The sequence below is a fragment of the Haemorhous mexicanus genome, chromosome 35 (assembly GCF_027477595.1).
Source record: "Haemorhous mexicanus isolate bHaeMex1 chromosome 35, bHaeMex1.pri, whole genome shotgun sequence".
Classification (NCBI taxonomy): domain Eukaryota; kingdom Metazoa; phylum Chordata; class Aves; order Passeriformes; family Fringillidae; genus Haemorhous; species Haemorhous mexicanus.
This window is the reverse complement of record NC_082375.1, coordinates 267,644-287,004: the sequence shown is the minus strand read 5'-3', so window position 1 is coordinate 287,004 and position 19,361 is coordinate 267,644. Positions and strand designations below refer to the sequence as shown.

General features: G+C 64.4%; 3 protein-coding genes across 3 annotated transcripts; 1 reads left to right on the top strand and 2 right to left on the bottom strand.

Annotated features, from left to right (window-relative positions):
• Positions 1 to 328: 328 nt before the first annotated feature.
• Positions 329 to 2,632, bottom strand: LOC132341081 (WW domain-binding protein 11-like). The gene is made up of 4 exons (XM_059872364.1): positions 2,543 to 2,632; positions 2,095 to 2,408; positions 1,667 to 1,846; positions 329 to 1,292 (listed from the first exon to the last, which is right to left on the bottom strand). The coding sequence occupies exons 2-4, from the start codon at positions 2,402 to 2,404 to the stop codon at positions 832 to 834; spliced, it is 951 nt and encodes a 316-aa protein (XP_059728347.1). The 5' UTR covers positions 2,405 to 2,408; positions 2,543 to 2,632; the 3' UTR covers positions 329 to 831.
• Positions 2,633 to 4,074: 1,442 nt separating this feature from the next.
• LOC132341067 (metabotropic glutamate receptor 6-like) lies at positions 4,075 to 14,861 on the top strand. Its single transcript, XM_059872339.1, is given in 11 exon segments — positions 4,075 to 4,437; positions 5,486 to 5,702; positions 6,781 to 6,916; positions 7,245 to 7,399; positions 7,645 to 7,806; positions 11,419 to 11,564; positions 11,566 to 11,617; positions 12,079 to 12,215; positions 12,661 to 13,204; positions 13,634 to 14,025; positions 14,666 to 14,861. Coding segments are annotated over 11 exon segments (2,367 nt in total). The 5' UTR covers positions 4,075 to 4,161; the 3' UTR covers positions 14,816 to 14,861.
• A 75-nt stretch (positions 14,862 to 14,936) lies between these two features.
• On the bottom strand, positions 14,937 to 19,006 carry ZWINT (ZW10 interacting kinetochore protein). The gene is made up of 10 exons (XM_059872401.1): positions 18,914 to 19,006; positions 18,374 to 18,458; positions 17,885 to 17,990; positions 17,383 to 17,549; positions 17,148 to 17,198; positions 16,685 to 16,767; positions 16,270 to 16,444; positions 15,933 to 16,042; positions 15,519 to 15,675; positions 14,937 to 15,078 (listed from the first exon to the last, which is right to left on the bottom strand). Exons 1-10 carry the CDS (start codon positions 18,940 to 18,942, stop codon positions 15,016 to 15,018), a joined length of 1,026 nt encoding a protein of 341 aa, XP_059728384.1. The 5' UTR covers positions 18,943 to 19,006; the 3' UTR covers positions 14,937 to 15,015.
• Positions 19,007 to 19,361: the final 355 nt, after the last annotated feature.

The following is a 19,361-nucleotide window of genomic DNA, read 5'->3' as shown; positions in this document are numbered from 1 at the left end:
TGGGGAGGAGGGATGGGGTGTTGCACCTTTGGGGAGTAGGATTTGGGGATGGAGCCTTAGGTGAGTGGGGGAGGGGCACTGGGGGGGTCCCCAGGGTGGGACTGGCACCCCAGGACCCCCAGAGAGTCACTGGGAGGTTCTAGGGTGCCCCCCAGGTTTGGGGACTCCAGGACTCCACTGTGGGGATTCAGGGGGACCCCAGGGTGACACCCCAATTTTGGGGACCCCACCCCCCCCCCACAGTGTCAGGTTGCCCCTCCCCCACTGACACAGAAGGCTGAGGGACCCCTATAGTGGCATTTTGAGGGGGGGAGTCCCCAGTTTGGTACCACTCCCCCCGTTTGGTTTCCCAGGGATATTGGGGTGCCCTCAGCACCCATTTTGGGGGGGGCTTGCCCCCCACCCCCCAGGTTTATGGGGACATCAGGTTTATGGGGCCCCGAGTTTGTTTGTTCTCCCACTTCCCCAGTGCCATACTGGGGCCCCACCCCCCAGAGCTTCTATTTTTGACACTGGAACCGCCCCCCGAAATGGGGGCGCGGCCCCTTTAAGAGCCCTACCTTCCCCGCCCTCCCGTAGAGATTTAATTGACCTTTTTAAGGCGCGGTGAGGGGCGTGGTTTTCTCCAGCCCCGCCCCTCTGATCAGGCCCCGCCTACACGCACCTTTCACCTGCTGTTGCTACCTTAGGCCACGTCCTTTTATGGTAAAGGGGCGTGGCCTGAGCTGCTTAAGCCACTCCCACTCCCCGTCCCCCGCGCTGCCTTCAGGGAGTTTCGCGCCGAAGCCATAACCCCGCCCCCTCCCCTTGGCCCCGCCCCCTCGGCAGAATTTAAAGAGACCGCGAGGAATTATTTTTGTTAAAAGTAATAAAAGTTTTAAGGAGAAAAATAAAACATTTGGTGGTCCTTGAGACAGGGATCGGTGTCCGGAGGGGGCCCTGGCATGCAAAGGACCCTTCCCCCACACCTGGAGCCCCCCAGATTTGAGGGAGGGTCTCACCTCCCCGTCCCAAACACCTTCTCCAGCAGCGACTGGGGGGGCGCGGCCGGGGGGGGCCGAGCTTTGCGCCGCCAGATCTCCTCCTCCGTCGGTCTCTGGGTGAAGCCCCAGGTCGGGGGAGGGGCTGCGGGGTCTCCGGAGGTTTTTGGGGGGTCTTTGGAGGCGTGGCGGGCGTTAGAACCCCCCCTCCCGCTTGGCCTGGGCTACCTCGGCCCGCAGGCGCTGCGCCCGCACCTGGCGCTCGTAGCTCAGCCGCTCGCTCAGGTGAGGCCACCGGAACCCGGGCAGGTACTGGGGGGGGTGGGCACAGGTCAGGGGACCCCCAAACAACCTCAGACCGCCCCCACAATAAGGTTTTGGGGTGTTCAAACCTACCCCCACCTGATTTGGGACCCCCCAGTGGGCCAAACCCATCCGAGACCCCCCAAAAAAGGGACCCAGGTGCTCCATACAAATCTGGGAGCCCCAAAAAGGGACCCAGGGCTACCCCAACCCCTCACCCATAAAGGGTCCCAATTCTCCAGGAACCCACAGGTGGCCCCCCTCCCCTAAAGGTCTGAGACACCCCCAAAAAGAGATCTGACACCCCCGAAAATGGATCCAAGCCCCCCTAAAACCGTTCAAGACCCCCCGAGACCCCTCCCAAGGACCCCCCCGAGCCCCACCTTGATGCTCCAGCAGTGATGGCGGAAGGGGCTGCGGGGCCGGGGGGCCATGGGGGCCCCGTGCAGGATTTTGGCCGCGCGTTTGGCCGCTCGCTTGTCCCGGAATTCCACCCAGCCCTCGGCGAACGCCACGGCCGGGGGACCCCCCCGGGCGCTGCCGCCGCCGCCGCACGGAGCCTCCTGCGGGAACGGGGAGGGGGCGCTGAGAAACGGGGCTGAGACCCCTACCCAAGGGTGGCTCCGTGGGTGTCAGTGGGGCAGAGAGGGGCCCCCTGACCCCCAAATTCTGTACCTGAGGGGTCTGTGGGGACCCCCCCTTCCCCCCATTGCTGGGGCTCCGCGGGGCACCCTGACCCCCCCCAGGGACCCTCTGGCACCCGGGGCTGTGGGAACACCCCCCCAGGCCCTCCCGGGACCCCCGGACTCACCGCGGGGCTGCAGGAAGACCCTGCCCAGCTCCCCGTGCGGCCGCAGCAGCGCCCGGGCCTGGCGGGGCCCGAAGCCCGGGGGGAGGAAGGACAAATAAAGGACCCCCGGTACCACCGGCTTTGGGGGCGGGTCGGAGGGGGTTTCGGCAGAGGGGGAGCCCTCGGGACCCTCCTCTTCCTCCTCCTTTTCTTCCTCCTCCTTTTCTTCCTCTTCCTCCTCCTTTTCTTCCTCTTCTTCCTCCTCCTCTTCTTCCTCCTCCTCCTCCTCCTCCTCACCCCTTCCGTGCGGGTCCCGCTCTGTCCCGGCCATGGCCCTGCGTTGAGCAGGAGGGAGTTAAAGGGAGGCCACCACTCCCAGAGCCCTCCCACCCCTCTCCAGGCTCTGCCGTACCCCCGAATTCCCCCCGGGACCCCCAAAATCGCCCCCCGGTCCCCCCCAGCCCCGCACCGGCACAACGCGACCGGCCGCGGTCGTAAAACACTAACACGGCCGTAAAGCACCGCTAGCAGGGGGCGGGGGTATCGCGAAAAAGCCGTAAAGCGCGGAGGAGCGTGGCCTAGCTTTAGGAGGCGGGGCTTACGGGACGGGGCGTGGTTACACATGGAGGGGGCGTGGTTACACCCTAAAAGGGGCGGGTATCAATGTGGGAAGCGCGCGTCGCGGTTTGGGCGGGAACGGCTGAGGCGGAGTTTTGGCGGGAAAGGCCCCGCCCGCTCTGGGACCCCTCGAACCCCGCCCCAGTGCCCCCCCCCAGCTCCCGGAACCCACTGACTCCCCCCATACCTAGTGACCCCCGGCCCCCCCAGTGTCCCCTCCTTGTCCCCTCAGTGATCTCCTGGGCCACCCCCCCCATGTCCCCCACAGACCGCCCCCCCGTCCCTCTCCATGGCCCTCTGAGCCCTCCAAATGTCCCCACAGCCCCCCAGGATCTCCCTCACCCTCCCAGAGTCCCCTCAGGTCCCCAGAGCCCCCCCCAGAGTCCCCCTCATCCACCCCCCCGTGCCCCCCTCCCTCATCTGGAGCTGGGGGGGGTCCTGGCTGCAGATGAGCAGTGGATTATCCCCCCCCCCATAATCCGGCAGCTGGGGGGGATTAGAGCCCTGCCAGCCACCCCCCAAACCCCCGAGGGGCTCAGCCCCACCATGGGACCCTCTGGGGATGTGTTCGGGGGGGAGCTCATCCCCAATCCTTCTCACTCCCCCTCCCCCCAATAATTAACATCTGGTTTAATTGTGGGGGGGGCGGCGGAGGCCCGCGGGAGTTCGGCCAAGCCGGGGGGGGGGGAGCGCTCCCCCCTTCCCCCTTCCCCCTCCCTTCCCCATCAGCATCTGGAGGGACCCCGAGGGGGGGAATTGGGGGGGATTTGGGGGGGCCAGGACGGGGGCAGCCCCAGTCCCCAGCGGCTGCACAGGGACAGGAGCACCCACGGGCCAGGTGAGCGGGATGGGGGCATCGAGACCCCAAACTGGGGGGTGCTGGGGACACCCAAACTTTCCTCTGGGGTGGGGACAGAGCCCCCTGCCCCATGGGGAGCTGCCCCTCACATTGGGGGTCTCCCTGCCTCATGGGGTGTCATAACCCCCCTCCCCACCCCCCACAGAGTGTCCCCCCACCCCAATGGGTGCCCCCCCCTGTAACTCCCCTCTGTCCCCTCCTGCCCACCCTGGTGGCCCTGTGACCCCCGCCCGGTCCTTGGGGTACCACCCCCACCCCACAGGAGTGATCCCTGCCCCATGGGGTGCCACCACTGCTGCCCACCCTGCTGACACCCCCCGGTGACTCTACTGTCCCTGTGCCCCCCTGGCACCCACCTCTGCCCCCCATCACCCCCTAACCCCCCTCTCTGCCCCCAGCCCACCATGCCTGCCCCGCTGGTGGCCCTGCTGGTGGCCCTGCTGTCCCTGTGCCCGCCGTGCCGCTGCCCCCCGGCGCCCACCCAGCCCCACGCCATCCGTCTGGAGGGTGACCTGACTCTGGGGGGGCTGTTCCCGGTGCACGCCCGCGGCCCCGCCGGGGTGCCCTGCGGGCCGGTCAAGAAGGAGAAGGGCATCCACCGGCTGGAAGCCATGCTGTACGCGCTGGACCGCGTCAACGGCGACCCGCGCGTGCTGCCCAACCTGACGCTGGGCGCCCGCATCCTCGACACCTGCTCCAGGGACACCTACGCCCTGGAGCAGGCGCTGAGCTTCGTGCGCAGCCTCCTGCCCCCCGAGGGGGGCGAGGGCAGCTGCCCCGATGGGTCGGCCCCGCGCCGGCCCCCGCCCGAGCGCCTGGTCGGGGTCATCGGGGCGTCCGCCAGCTCCGTGTCCATCATGGTGGCCAACGTGCTGCGGCTCTTCGCGGTGGGCTGGGGGGAGTTGGGGGCATTGAGGATGTGGAGGGGCACAGGGGACGTGGAGGGGCATTGGGGACATGGAGGGACGCTGGGGACATGGAGGGGTATTGGTGTCTCTGCCAGCTCTGTGTGCTCTGTGTCCATCATGGTGGCCAACGTGCTGCAGCTCTTTGCAGTGGGCTGGGGGGAGTTGGGGGCATTGGGGACATGGAGGGACACTGGGGACATGGAGGGGCACAGGGGACACGGAGGGGTACTGGGGGCATGGAGGGACACTGGGGACATGAGGGGATATTGGTGTCTCTGCCAGCTCTGTGTCCATCATGGTGGCCAATGTCCAGCAGCTCTTGGTGGTCACTGAGGATGTTTGGGGACATTGTGGGGGTGTTTGGGGACATTGTAGGGGTGTTGGGGACATTATGGGGGTGTTGGGGATATTTGCGGGAATGCGGGGGGTGTTTTGGCTGAGAGACCCTGAGGGGACATGGGACAGCACTGTCCCCACAGTGTCCTCATGGTGTCCGCTCCCTGTGGGGGGGGCCTGGACACCTGGTCCCCCTCTGCCCCCCCCACCCTCCCGGGTCCCTTCCAGAACCTTCCCCCCCTCCTCCCCGGGTGTTACCCACAATCCCCTGGGATGGCAGCAAATGGCCCAGGGGGATTAGGGGGGATTAGGGACAGGGACAGGGAAGGGGGGGTGATCCCACAGTGCCAGATCCCCTGGGTGTCACCCAGGTCTCCCCCGGCTTGTCTCTGACGTCTCCCTTGTCCCCAGCCCCTGGGATGAGCCCCCCATGCCCCCTCACACCCCTCTGTCCCCCACGTCCCCTCACTCTCCCCCAATGTCCCCAATGTCCCTACAGACCCCTCCTACATCAACAGCTCCACACTGACCCCCCCCATGGCGCCTCACCCCAATCTCCCCATGACCCTACAATGCCCCCGAACCCCCAATGTCCCCCTGTCCCTGACATGTCCCCAGTGTCCCCTTGTCCCTGATACATTCCTGATGTCCCCAATGTCGCCCTGTCCCTGACACGTCCCCATGTCCCCAGATCCCCCAGATCAGCTATGCCTCCACGGCCCCCGAGCTGTCGGACCCCGGGCGTTACGAGTTCTTCTCGCGGGTGGTGCCGCCAGACTCGTACCAGGCGCAGGCCATGGTGGCCGTGGTGCGGGCGCTGGGCTGGAGCTACGTCAGCACGCTGGCCTCCGAGGGCAACTACGGCGAGAGCGGCGTCGAGGCCTTCGTGCAGAGCTCCCGCGAGGCCGGTGGGCTGTACTGGGCCTTACTGGGCTGTACTGGGCCTTACTGGGCTGTACTGGGCCTTACTGGGTTGTACTGGGCCGTACTGGGTTGTACTGGGCCGTACTGGGTTATACTGCGCTGTACTGGGTTATATTGGGCTGTACTGGGTTGTCCTGGGCTGTACTGAGTTGTACTGGGCTGTACTGGGTTATAGTGGGCTGTTCTGGGCCTTACTGGGTTATACTGGGCTGTACTGGGTTGTACTAGGCTGTACTAGGTTATACTGGGCTGTACTGGGTTACACTGGTTTGTACTGGGTTATATTGGGCTGTACTGGGTTGTCCTGGGCTGTACTGAGTTGTACTGGGCTGTACTGGTTTATAGTGGGCTGTTCTGGGCCTTACTGGGTTATACTGGGCTGTACTGGGTTGTACTAGGCTGTACTAGGTTATACTGGGCTATACTGGGTTGTACTGGGCTGTACTGGGTTATACTGGGCTGTACTGGGTTGTCCTGGGCTGTACTGAGTTGTACTGGGCTGTACTGGGTTATAGTGGGCTGTTCTGGGCCTTACTGGGTTATACTGGGCTGTACTGGGTTACACTGGTTTGTACTGCATTGTACTGGGCTGTACTGGGTTGTACTGGGCTGTACTGGGTTATACTGCGCTGTACTGGGTTGTCCTGGGCTGTACTGAGTTGAACTGGGCTGTACTGGGTTATAGTGGGCTGTACTGGGTTGTCCTGGGCTGTACTGAGTTGAACTGGGCTGTACTGGGTTATAGTGGGCTGTACTGGGTTGTACTAGGCTGTACTAGGTTATACTGGGCTGTACTGGGTTACACTGGTTGTACTGCATCGTACTGGGCTGGACTGGACTGTACTGGGTTACACTGGTTTGTACTGGGTTGTACTTGGGCACTGGGAGCACTGGGAGGGGCACTGGGTTATACTGGGAGCCACTGGGCCATGCTGGGATGTACTGGGAGGGTGAACTCTGCAGGGAAGGGGGAAGTTCTGAGGCCTGGGCAGGGAGGGTGTTACCCATCCACGCTGATCCATGCCAGTCCGTACTGGTTTATACTGGTCTGTACTGGGACAGGGGGCCTGTGCATCGCCCAGTCCATCAAGATCCCGCGGGAGCCGAAGCCGGGGGAGTTCGCCAAGGTCATCGGGCGCCTGATGGAGACGTCGACCGCGCGCGGGGTCGTGCTCTTCGCCAACGAGGACGACATCCGGTGAGACCAGTGCGCCCCAGTGCACACCAGTGAGCCCCAGTCCCTCTCAAGCACTCCTCAGCCTGCTGGAGTTCATCCCAGTTCATCCCAGTCCAGTTAGGTTCCCTCCCAGTAGCTCCTCAGTCCAACCAAGTGGCCTCCTAGTCCTTTCAGTCCATCCACATCCCCTCCCAGTCCTTCGCAGTCCATCCCAGTAGCCTCCATTGTTCCTCCCAGTAGCCGCCCAACCCATTCCAGTCCCTCCCAGTTACCTCCCGGTCCCCCTGAGTCCATCCCAGTGGCCCCCAGTCCCTCCCAGTTTGCCCAGTAGCCGTGCCTGTCCCCGCAGGCGGGTGCTGGAGGCCGCCACGCTGGCCAACCTGTCCGGCCACTTCTCCTGGGTGGGCTCGGACAGCTGGGGGGCCAAGATGGCCCCGGTGCAGGGCCTGGAGGACGCGGCACACGGGGCCATCACCATCCTGCCCAAACGAGCCTCGGTGCCCGGTGAGCGCTGGGGGCACTGGGAGGGACTGGGGGCACTGGGAGCTTGTTGGGAGGGACTGAGGCAAACTAGGATGGGCTGGGGGAGACCTGAAATTGCTGGAGGGGCTCTGGGGTGGGTTTGGGGGCTCCAGAGGGGCTCTTGGTGGGTTTGGGGAGAGACCTGAAGGTTTTGGGGGGTTCTGGGGGGGCTCATGGGACACTCCAGAATTCCGTGGGGTCCCCCTGACCCCGTGGTGTTCCCCCAGGCTTTGACGAGTACTTCACGTCGCGCTCTCTGGAGAACAACCGCCGCAACCTCTGGTTCCACGAGTTCTGGGAGGACGACTTCAACTGCCGCCTGCCCCACGGCACCGCGCCCCACGGAGACCCCGCGGGGGCACCCGGCACCCCCGTGCGCAAGTGCACAGGTACCCTGCCCCACCGGGACCCTATAGGGACCCCATAGAGACCCCACAGGTACCCTGCCCCACCGGGACCCTATAAGGACCCCATAGGGACCCCACAGGTACCCTGCCCCACAGGGACCCTATAGGGACCCCATAGAGACCCCACAGGTACCCTGCCCCACTGGGACCCTATAGGGACCCCACAGGTACCCTGCCCCACCGGGACCCTATAGGGACCCCATAGAGACCCCACAGGTACCCTGCCCCACCGGGACCCTATAGGGACCTCATAGAGACCCCACAGGTACCCTGCCCCACCGGGATCCTATAGGGACCCCACAGGTACCCTGCCCCACCGGGACCCTATAAGGACCCCATAGGGACCCCACAGGTACCCTGCCCCACCGGGACCCTATAGGGACCCCACAGGTACCCTGCCCCACAGGGACCCTATAGGGACCTCATAGGGACCCCACAGGTACCCTGCCCCACTGGGAGCCTATAACGACCCCATAGAGACCCCACAGGTACCCTGCCCCACAGGGACCCTATAGGGACCTCATAGGGACCCCACAGGTACCCTGCCCCACAGGGACCCTATAACGACCCCATAGAGACCCCACAGGTACCCTGCCCCACAGGGACCCTATAGGGGACCCCACAGGTACCCTGCCCCACAGAGACCCTATAACAACCCCATAGAGACCCCACAGGTACCCTGCCCCACAGGGACCCTATAGGGGACCCCACAGGTACCCTGCCCCACCAGGACCCTATAGGGACCTCATAGGGACCCCACAGGTACCCTGCCCCACAGGGACCCTATAGGGACCCCATAGGGACCCCACAGGTACCCTGCCCCACCAGGACCCTATAGGGACCTCATAGGGACCCCACAGGTACCCTGCCCCACAGGGACCCTATAGGGACCCCATAGGGACCCCACAGGTACCCTGCCCCACCGGGACCCTATAGGGACCCCATAGGGACCCCATAGGTACCCTGCCCCACCGGGACCCTATAGGGACCTCATAGGGACCCCACAGGTACCCTGCCCCACAGGGACCCTATAGGGACCCCATAGGGACCCCACAGGTACCCTGCCCCACAGGGACCCTATAGGGACCCCATAGGGACCCCATAGGGACCCTGCCCAGAGACCCCACAGGAACCCCATAGAGATCCTATAGGGACCCCACCGGTACCCTGCCCCACAGAGACCCCATAGGGACCCCACAGGTTAAGTTTAGGGTGTCCCTGGCAGGTTTAGGGTGCCCATTTGGGGTCTCCAGGGCGGGAGCACGTCAGGCGGGACTCGCCCTACGAGCAGAAGGGGAAGGTGTGTTGTCCATGGTGGGTTTAGGGTATCCCTGGCAGGTTTGGGGTGCCCATGGAGGATTTAGGGTGCCCATTTGGGATCCCAAGACCCCCAGGCTGGGAGCACATTGGGCAGGACTCACCCTATGAGCAGAAGGGGAAGGTGGGGTGCCCATGGCAGGTTTAGGGTGCTGTGGCGGGTTTGGGGTGCCCATGGCAGGTTTAGGGTGCTGTGGCAGGTTTGGGGTGCCCATGGCAGGTGTAGGGTGCTGTGGCAGGTTTGGGGTGCCCATGGAGGATTTAGGGTGCTGTGGCAGGTTTGGGGTGCCCATGGCAGGTTTAGGGTGCTGTGGCAGGTTTGGGGTGCCCATGGAGGATTTAGGGTGCTGTGGCAGGTTTGGGGTGCCCATGGCAGGTGTAGGGTGTTGTGGCAAGTTTGGGGTGCCCATGGAGGATTTAGGGTACTGTGGCGGGTTTGGGGTGCCCATGGAGGATTTAGGGTGCTGTGGCAGGTTTGGGGTGCCCATGGAGGATTTAGGGTGCTGTGGCGGGTTTGGGGTGCCCATGGCAGGTGTAGGGTGCTGTGGCAGGTTTGGGGTGCCCATGGCAGGTGTAGGGTGCTGTGGCAGGTTTGGGGTGCCCATGGAGGATTTAGGGGGCTGTGGCAGGTTTGGGGTGCCCATGGCAGGTGTAGGGTGCTGTGGCAGGTTTGGGGTGCCCATGGCAGGTGTAGGGTGAGGTGGCAGGTTTGGGGTGCCCATGGCAGGTGTAGGGTGCTGTGGTGGGTTTGGGGTGCCCATGGCAGGTGTAGGGTGCTGTAGTGGGTTTGGGGTGCCCATGGCAGGTTTAGGGTGCTGTGGCAGGTTTGGGGTGCCCATGGAGGATTTAGGGTGCTGTAGCGGGTTTGGGGTGCCCATGGAGGATTTAGGGTGCTGTGGTGGGTTTGGGGTGCCCATGGCAGGTGTAGGGTGCGGTGGCAGGTTTGGGGTGCCCATGGCAGGTGTAGGGTGCTGTGGCAGGTTTGGGGTGCCCATGGCAGGTTTAGGGTACTGTGGCAGGTTTGGGGTGCCCATGGCAGGTGTAGGGTGCTGTGGCAGGTTTGGGGTGCCCATGGCAGATGTAGGGTGCTGTGGCAGGTTTGGGGTGCCCATGGCAGGTGTAGGGTGCTGTAGCAGGTTTGGGGTGCCCATGGAGGATTTAGGGTGCTGTGGCAGGTTTGGGGTGCCCATGGAGGATTTAGGGTGCTGTGGCGGGTTTGGGGTGCCCATGGAGGATTTAGGGTGCTGTGGCAGGTTTGGGGTGCCCATGGAGGATTTAGGGTGCTGTGGCAGGTTTGGGGTGCCCATGGAGGATTTAGGGTGCTGTGGCGGGTTTGGGGTGCCCATGGAGGATTTAGGGTGCTGTGGCGGGTTTGGGGTGCCCATGGAGGATTTAGGGTGCTGTGGTGGGTTTGGGGTGCCCATGGCAGGTTTAGGGTGCTGTGGCGGGTTTGGGGTGCCCATGGAGGATTTAGGGTGCTGTGGCAGGTTTGGGGTGCCCATGGAGGATTTAGGGTGCTGTGGCGGGTTTGGGGTGCCCATGGCAGGTTTAGGGTGCAGTGGCAGGTTTGGGGTGCCCATGGAGGATTTAGGGTGCTGTGGCGGGTTTGGGGTGCCCATGGAGGATTTAGGGTGCTGTGGTGGGTTTGGGGTGCCCATGGAGGATTTAGGGTGCTGTGGCGGGTTTGGGGTGCCCATGGAGGATTTAGGGTGCTGTGGCAGGTTTGGGGTGCCCAAGGCAGGTTTAGGGTTCTGTGGCAGGTTTGGGGTGCCCATGGAGGATTTAGGGTGCTGTGGTGGGTTTGGGGTGCCCATGGCAGGTTTAGGGTGCTGTGGCAGGTTTGGGGTGCCCATGGAGGATTTAGGGTGCAGTGGCAGGTTTGGGGTGCCCATGGAGGATTTAGGGTGCTGTGGCGGGTTTGGGGTGCCCATGGAGGATTTAGGGTGCTGTGGCAGGTTTGGGGTGCCCATGGCAGGTGTAGGGTGCAGTGGCAGGTTTGGGGTGCCCATGGCAGGTGTAGGGTGCTGTGGCGGGTTTGGGGTGCCCATGGAGGATTTAGGGTGCTGTGGCGGGTTTGGGGTGCCCATGGAGGATTTAGGGTGCTGTGGCGGGTTTGGGGTGCCCATGGAGGATTTAGGGTGCTGTGGCAGGTTTGGGGTGCCCATGGCAGGTGTAGGGTGCAGTGGCAGGTTTGGGGTGCCCATGGCAGGTGTAGGGTGCTGTGGCGGGTTTGGGGTGCCCATGGAGGATTTAGGGTGCTCATTTGGGGTCCCCCAGGGCGGGAGCGCATCGGGCGGGACTCGCCCTACGAGCAGGAGGGGAAGGTGCAGTTCGTCATCGACGCCGTGCTGGCCATGGCCCACGGGCTGCACTCCATGCTGGGCGAGGCCTGCCCGGGCGGGGGGCTCTGTGCCCACATGGACCCCCCCCGACGGGCGCCGCCTGCTCACCCACATCCGCAGGGTGGCCTTCAACGGTACTGGGGGCACTGGGAGCCCACTGGGATATGGGGGAGGGGCACTGGAGACCATACTGGGAACTAGTGGGAGACACTGGGAGGGAGCTGGGGTGGCACTGGGAGGGAGCTGGGGGCACTGGAGACCATACTGGGAATTACTGGGAGGTATTGGGATATACTGGGAGGCACTGCAAAGGGGATGGTGGCTCTGGAGACTATACAGGGAGGCACTGGGATGTACTTGGGGGAACTGGGAGAGGCATGGGAGCACTTGAGACAATACTGGGATGTACTGGGAGCCACTGTGGGGCAGTGGGATGGGGATGGTGCCCTGGTAACCATACTGGGAGCACTGGTTTGCCTTGTACCGGGGGCAAGCCGGGGCTGGGGGGTTACTGACCTTTCCTGTGGGGTGGCAGGGGGTGTCCCTGACTTAGACCAGTGGTTACTGGTTTATACTGGTCCATACTGGTGTGCAGGCAGCGCGGGGACACCGGTGTCCTTCAACGAGAACGGGGACGCCCCCGGGCGCTACGACATCTTCCAGTTCCAGGGGGGCAACGGCACCGGGGCCTACCGGGCTGTGGGGCAGTGGGTGCAGGGGCTGCACCTGCAGGTGGGTCCGGGACCCCCGAGGTCCCCAGAGCCCAGGGGTGCCCCCAGGGTCGGCCGGGGGGATCCCAGTGGCCAGCTGGGGGTGCTGGGTGGGGGATGCCCTGTTCCCCCTGGGTGGGTGTCCATGGGGGACTTGGGGGAACCATGAGGTGCCTGTGGGGTGTCCATGGGGGGTTTCTGAGGAGGTTTGGGGTGTCCATGGCGGGTGTTTGGGTTTTCCATGGGGTGTTCAGGGCATCCCGGGGGTATTTGGGGTGTCCACGGAGGGTTTGGGGTGTCCATGGCAGGGGGTGTTTGGGTTTTCCATTAGCTGTTTAGGGTGTCCGTGGAGGGTTTGGGGGATCCACGACGTGCCCATGAAGGGTTGGGATGTCCATAGGGTGTTCAAGGTGTCCCTGGGGAGCTTTGGGGTGTCCCTAGGGTGTCCCTGACCGTCCCCCCACCAGGAAGACGCCATGGCCTGGGGCTCCAACTCGTCGTCGCCGCCACCCTCGGTGTGCAGCCTGCCGTGCGGCCCCGGCGAGCGCAAGAAGCCGGTGAAGGGGGTTCCGTGCTGCTGGCACTGCGAGCTCTGCGGGGGCTACCAGTACCGGGCCGACCTGCTCACCTGCCTGCCCTGCGCCCCTCACCTGCGCCCCACGCCCAACCGCACCGCCTGCCGCCCCACACCCGTGCTGCGCCTGAGCTGGGGCGACCCCTGCGCCGCCGTGCCGCTGGCCCTGGCCACGCTGGGGCTGATGGCCACCGCCTTCGTGCTGGCCACCTTCGTGCGGCACCACGAGACGCCGATCGTCAAGGCGTCAGGGCGCGAGCTGAGCTACGTCCTGCTGGCCGGCATCGCCCTGGTCTACGCCATCACCTTCCTCATGGTGGCCGAGCCCGGCGTGGGGGTCTGCGCCCTGCGGCGACTCTTCCTGGGCATGGGCATGAGCCTGACCTATGCTGCACTGCTGACCAAGACCAACCGCATCTACCGCATCTTCGAGCAGGGTGAGGGGCTGGGGGGCAGGGGGTGAGGGGCACAGGAAGGGCTGGGGGGCACAGGTGAGGGGCTGGGGCTGGGGTCTCACCCATGCTCTCACCAAGACCAACTGCATTGCCACATCTTTGAGCAGGGTGAGGGGCACGGGGGCACAGTGGGATGGGAAGACAGGGTGACGGCTTTGGGCAGGGGTGAGGGACACTGGCGGGTGGGAGCCTGGGGTGAGGGGCTGCATGAGGGACATGGGACAGGGTCCCCACCTTGTTCTCCTCACCGAGACCATCACCATCCCCAAGGGAGGTGACTTCCAGGGCCTCCCAAAGTTTTGGGGTTCCAGATCAGGCTGAAGGACACGGGGTACCCCCACTCCCCCACCCCTTGAGGCCAGGTGAGCTCTGGGGGTGCCAGCAGACCCCATAACTCACCGTACCCCGCAGGGAAGCGCTCGGTGACACCGCCACGCTTCATCAGCCCCACCTCGCAGCTGGTCATCACCTTCACGCTCAGCGGGCTGCAGCTGGTGGCCGCGGCCACCTGGCTGCTGGTCCGGCCACCCCACGCCCTCATCGACTACGAGATGGGCCGGACCCCCGACCCCGAGGCGGCGCGGGGGGTCCTGCGCTGCGACATGGCCGAGGGGGCCACGCTGGCCTGCCTGGCCTACGCCCTGCTGCTGATGCTCACCTGCACCGTGTACGCCGTCAAAGCGCGCGGCGTCCCCGAGACCTTCAACGAGGCCAAGCCCATCGGCTTCGCCATGTACACCACCTGCGTGGTGTGGCTCGCCTTCGGGCCCATCTTCTTCGGCGCTGCCCAGTCAGCAGAGAGGGTGAGGAGGAGGGTTTGGGGCTCCTGGGGGTATTTGGGGTGGGGTCCCTGGGAGGTCTCTGGGGGTATTTGGGGGATCACTGTGGGCACACGTGGTCTGGTTTGTCTTTAGGCCCTCTTATTTGGCACCACCCAGTCAGCAAAGAGGGTGGGAGGGGGGTTTGGGCTCCTGGGGGTGTTTGGGGGGGTCACTGTGGGCACACGTGGTCTGGTTCGCTTTCGGGTCTATCTTTGGCACTGCCCACTTGGCAGAGAGGGTGAGGAGGGGCATTTGGGGGGTCCCTAGGGGTATTTGGAGGTCCCCATGGGGTGATGTCCCTGTTTTGGGGTCAGTGCGATTTAGCCATCAATGGGATTTAAGTGTCAGTGGGATTTGGGGATGCCTGGTTTTGGGGTCAGTGGGATTTTGGGGTCAGTAGGATTTTGGGGGGGGTCAGTGTGATTTTGGGGTCAGTGTGATTTTGGGGTACCGTTTTTGGGGTGCAGGTGCACGTGCAGACGGCCACGCTGATGGTGTCCATGAGCCCTTGGGACAGTTGGGGTTGGGGAATGGCTGGGTCTGGGGGGGTATCAGCGGGTCTGGGGCGGTCAGTGTGATTTTGGGGTCAGTGTGATTTTGGGGTACCGTTTTTGGGGTGCAGGTGCACGTGCAGACGGCCACGCTGACGGTGTCCATGTCACTGTCAGCCTCGGTGCCCCTGGGGCTCCTCTACGCCCCCAAGGTCTACGTGATCCTGCTGCACCCCGAGCGCAACCAGCCCAAGCGGCGCGGAGCCGACCCCCCCCCGTAGGGACCCCCAGACTGGGGGACCCCCGGCACCCCAAAACCCCTGACCCCCAGAGCCCCCTCCCCACAATAAAGCTGCTCCTGCAAACCCCCAGAAATGGGTTTTTTTGGGGGTGAGACAGAGCTGGAGAAGGGGTGGCCGTGAGTTTATTGGGGTGCAGTGGGGTTTTTTATGGGGGGGGGATAGAAGGGGATCCCCTGGTTTCAGGGACCCCCCCCCACCAGCAGCTCCAGCCACTGTGTCAGAGTGGGGGGGTCTGGGGGTGCCTGTGGAGGAAAAGGGGATTTGGGGGTCACTTCCAGGACCCCCCCATGCCCCCTTGAGAGCCACTCCAAACCCACCAGGAACCCTAAAACCATCCCTGGGATGCCCAAGTGCCTCTGGACCCCCCCCCCCAAATTGTCCTCAGTGACTCCCAAGTGACCCCCCCACAACCCCCAAACCACCTCCAGGATCTCCCAGTGTGTCTGGGCCCCCCAAAATTGCCCTCAGTGACCCCCAAGTGCCCCCTCCAGGACCCCCAAATGACCACCAGGCACCCCCCAGTGCTGCTGGGAACCCCAAAATTGCCCTCAGCCCCCCCCCCCCCACCAAGTGCTCCCCCAGGACCCCCACATTGCCTCTGGACCCCTAAACCTGTCCCACAGACCCCTAATCCCCTCTGAGGGACCCCCAAACACCCCTAAGACACCCCCAAAGGACTCACAGGGATGGGGGGGGCCCCCTTTGGGGGGGGCAGCAGTCGCACCCCCCCACTCTTGGGGTACCCTGGCTCCAGCTGCAGTGTCCAGAGGGTCTGGGCGCCCCGGGGGCCCCCCAGGACCTGCAGGAGCCCCAACTCCGGCTGCCAGTCCAGGGCGAACCTGGGGGATCACCAGGGGGTTGGGGTGAGCCCCCAATTAACCCCCAGCCCCCCCAATCAACCCCCCCCACCCTGGCAATCATCTCAAAGCCCCCCAGAACTGCCCCAAAAATCCCCCTGACCCTCTACAAACACCCCCCAACCTCTCCCACAGCCCCCCCAATTAACCTCCCAAATGCCCCTACCCCTCCCAGTTACCCCAGAGACCCTTCACACCTACCCCAAAGACCCCCCCAACTGCCCCCCAGCCACCCTCACCTGTTCCTCAGGTGTGTCACCTCAGCCCAGAGGCTCCAGCTCTCCCAGCAGCACAGCTGCAGCTCCAGCAGCCCCGGGCCCAGGGGAGGGGGCAGCCCCAGGGGGGGTTCCTGGGGGGAAAAGGAGGAGGTGGTGAGACCCCAAAACCACCCAGAACCCCCCAGATCAGTCTCTGACCCCCAAGTGCATCCCCAGAGATCTCCTGACCCCCAAAACTTCCCCCCCTGCGACAGCTCTCCAAGTGCTCCCATAAATCCCCCCCAAGCCCTCCCAGTGCCCCCCTCAGCCCCCAATTCCCCACCCCCCAGCCCCCCAGAATCCCCCCTAAGCCACTCACCTGCAGCTGGACCCCCCCGCTGGGAGTGAGGGACAGGCGAAGGGGGGGCAGAGAATGGGAGGAGCCAGGAGGGGGTCCCAGCTCCAGCTCCATCTCCAGCTTGGGGGTCCCTGGGGAGGGGGGCAGCACCTGGACCCCTGCCAGGGTCTGGTACAGGTGGCATGAGGCCCCGACCCTGAAGGAAATGACAGTCGTGGGTGGAGGTGACACGACCACCCCCCTAAAATTCCCCACTATCCTAGGAGCTCCACCTGGACACCTGGACCCCCACTGGGTCCCTTCCAGGGCTCTCCCCCACATTGGAGCTCCCCCCAAATCCTGGATCCCTCTCAGGACCCTGGGACCACCCCCCAAAATCCCAGGGCTCCCACCTCCACACCTCACCCTCCTCACCTGTCCTGCCCTGTCCCCTCACCTGGCCGCTGTCTCCCGCAGCTCCTGCAGCGCCTCCTGCCGGCCGAGCCGCTGCAGGCGCCGCTCCTGAACCCGCCGGAGCAGCTGGGGGGAGAAAGAGACCCCAAATTGGGGAGAAAAGACCCCAAATTAGAGGGGAAAGAGACCCCACATTTGGGGGGGAAATATCTCAGACTAGGGGAGAACGAGACCCCAAATTCAGGGGGAAGGAGACCCCAAATTGGGGGAGACAAACTCCAATTAGGAGGGGAAAAGACCCCAAACTTGGGGAGAAAAAGAACCCAGGCTGCAAAGAGATCCCAAACTGGGGGTAGACCCCGAAAGGGGGAGAAGGTGCTAAGACCCGAAGTGAGAAGGAATCCCAGAATAGATCCCACCGTGGGCCAGGGCACCCCAAAGTAAGTGGGACCCAGCAGGAGCCCCCACAGGGCAAGGGGACCCCAAAGAGTGACCCCCAGTCTCACCTGGTCCCGTCTCTCCGTGGCCTCACGCACCTTCACCTTCAGCTCTTCTTGCTGGGGAGGAGGGAGGTAGAGACAGCACCCGTGGGACCCCCAAGACCCACATTGTGCCCCAACCCCCTAAGGAGCTCCCAGACCCACATTGTGCCCCCAGCCTCCCAGGAACCTCCATCCCCCCCAGCACCCCTGGGATCCCTCAGGGCCCCTGGGACCCCCAGCCCCCCTGGGACCCCCGTACCTGTTCCAGCCGTGCTCCCAGGGCTGCTTTCCCTTGCTGCAGCAGCTGCTGGCCCCGGTGCAGCTGGGCCAGGGCGGGGGGCACGGCCTCCTCCAGGGTCCCCAGGGCCCCCCCATACTTCGCCTTCAGCTCCCGCCAACGCCCCCGAGCCTGCGCCGCCGCCTCGCCTGGGGGGAGCCCTACATCAGCCCCCACCAAAAGGGACCTGGGAATCACCAATCCCTCCCAAAGGGGTCCCAGGAACTCCCTAACTGGACCCAGGAAGCCCCAAAAAGGACTCAGATGTACAGGAATCCCCAAATATCCCCTGAGCCCCCACCCCAGGGGACCTAGGAACCCCCAAAGGGGACCCAGGAACACCCAAAGTGGACCCCAAGGTGGGTTCAAGGGGTTTTGGGGTTCAGGGTCAGCCCAGGAGTTTGGGGGGCTCACGCAGGCTGAGGGCAGCTCTGGGTTCAGTGTAGGGGCTCAGGGGATTTTGGGGTTCGGTTTGGAGGCTCACGCAGGTTGGTGGGGGCCGGGGGCAGCCCCGGGTTCTCGATGACCCCCAGGAGCAGCTTCAGCACCCGGAGCTGGGACAGGAGCAGCTTCTGCTTCCGCCGGGTGTCCTGGGGGGCAGGTTTGGGGTGTCAGGGGAGATTTGGGGTGCAAAGGGGTTTGGGGGACATCATGGAGCAGGTGTTAGAGGTGAAGGGGAAAAATGGGGTGTGGAGAGGAGAACTGGGGGGACAAAGAAGAATTTTTTGAGGAAAACGAGGGGGCAGAGAGAATGACAGAAAATAGGGCAGTTGAGAAGATTTAGGAGATCAATATGGGAGTCACAAAAAGAATCAAGGTTAGATAGGATGGCTGTGAGAAACTTAGGGGGCTCAGAAGTAATTTTAGGGCAGATGTGGGGGTGTTTCGGGGCAAATGAAGAGGCCAGCTGTGGGGCATACGTGAGGGCTGCAGGTCTATTCTGAGGTGCTGCGGGGCAGTTTTGGGGTCTCACCATTTGATGTTCCACCAGGACCCGGGTGGGGACATCACCCTCCTCCTCCTCCTCGGCCAGGGCAGCCTCGAGCGCTGCCAGCGCCCTGGGGACACGCGTGGGGACACGGGTGGGGATGGGGGGGGGGACACCTCCCAGATCCTTTCAAGAACGAGGAGATCCCCCCGATACCCCGCAGTGACACGAGTGGGGACATGGAGACAACCAGGTCCCCTCCTCGGACACGCGTGGAGGGGAGCCCCGTGGGGATAAGGAGACCCCTCGGCGACCTCTCCCCCCTTCCCCAGAGCCCTCACGATACGGGAGGGCACGGACACACTGCAGAGCCCGGTGTGGGGCTGGGCGTCACCCCAAAGAGCCCGTAAGGACCCTGTCACCCTTCAGGAACCCCAACGAGGATGAGGAGGTGACCCCAAGGACCCCAATGGCACCCGGTGAACTCCCCGAGGCCCCCGCAGAGTGGTGGAGGCTGCCCCCGACCCAAGATGGCGGCCAGGCAGCCCTCAGGGGTTCCCGCCTTAGGGGGGTTCGCGCGCTCACCCCCTCGCGCGCTCCAGCCGCGCCGCCATCGCCGCCGCGTCTTCCCGCTCTCCCGCCCTGCTCCGCCCACCCGAGCGGAGGAGACCAATCACCGCCCGCACCCACCCAGTTAAAGTCTAGCTGACCAATCGCCGCTCGCCTCCGCTCTTGCCAACCAATCACGGCGTGAGAGGGGCGAAGGACGGTCCTACCACATAAAGTGCAGCCAATCACAGCACGCGGTCAGAAAGACCACCCCCCCCCCCCCCCCCCCGAGCCCTCAGAGCGGCCGCCATGACGGGCGGGGCTGGGCCAGGGCACTGGGAGGGACAGGGTTATCCTGGGACGGACCGGGTTATACTGGGAGCGATCGCTGGGGTCGCAGTGGGGCCCGCAGAGGGGCCCGGGGCTCTCTAAGCGGCCTCTCCCTCCAATAATCACACGACTCCTCTTCCCACACCCCCATGGG

Excerpts from the sequence above, each read along its gene's own strand:
- LOC132341081 (XM_059872364.1), bottom strand. The coding sequence starts at position 2,404 with ATGGCCGGGACAGAGCGGGACCCGCACGGAAGGGGTGAGGAGGAGGAG. Across the intron at positions 1,847-2,094 it reads GGTCTTCCTGCAGCCCCGCG|GAGGCTCCGTGCGGCGGCGG; the intron begins GTGAGTCCGGGG and ends CCGTTCCCGCAG. Across the intron at positions 1,293-1,666 it reads ATCACTGCTGGAGCATCAAG|TACCTGCCCGGGTTCCGGTG; the intron begins GTGGGGCTCGGG and ends CACCCCCCCCAG.
- ZWINT (XM_059872401.1), bottom strand. The coding sequence starts at position 18,942 with ATGGCGGCGCGGCTGGAGCGCGCGAGGGG. Across the intron at positions 18,459-18,913 it reads CGGCTGGAGCGCGCGAGGGG|GGCGCTGGCAGCGCTCGAGG; the intron begins GTGAGCGCGCGA and ends GCGTGTCCCCAG. Across the intron at positions 16,768-17,147 it reads CCACGGAGAGACGGGACCAG|CTGCTCCGGCGGGTTCAGGA; the intron begins GTGAGACTGGGG and ends TTCTCCCCCCAG.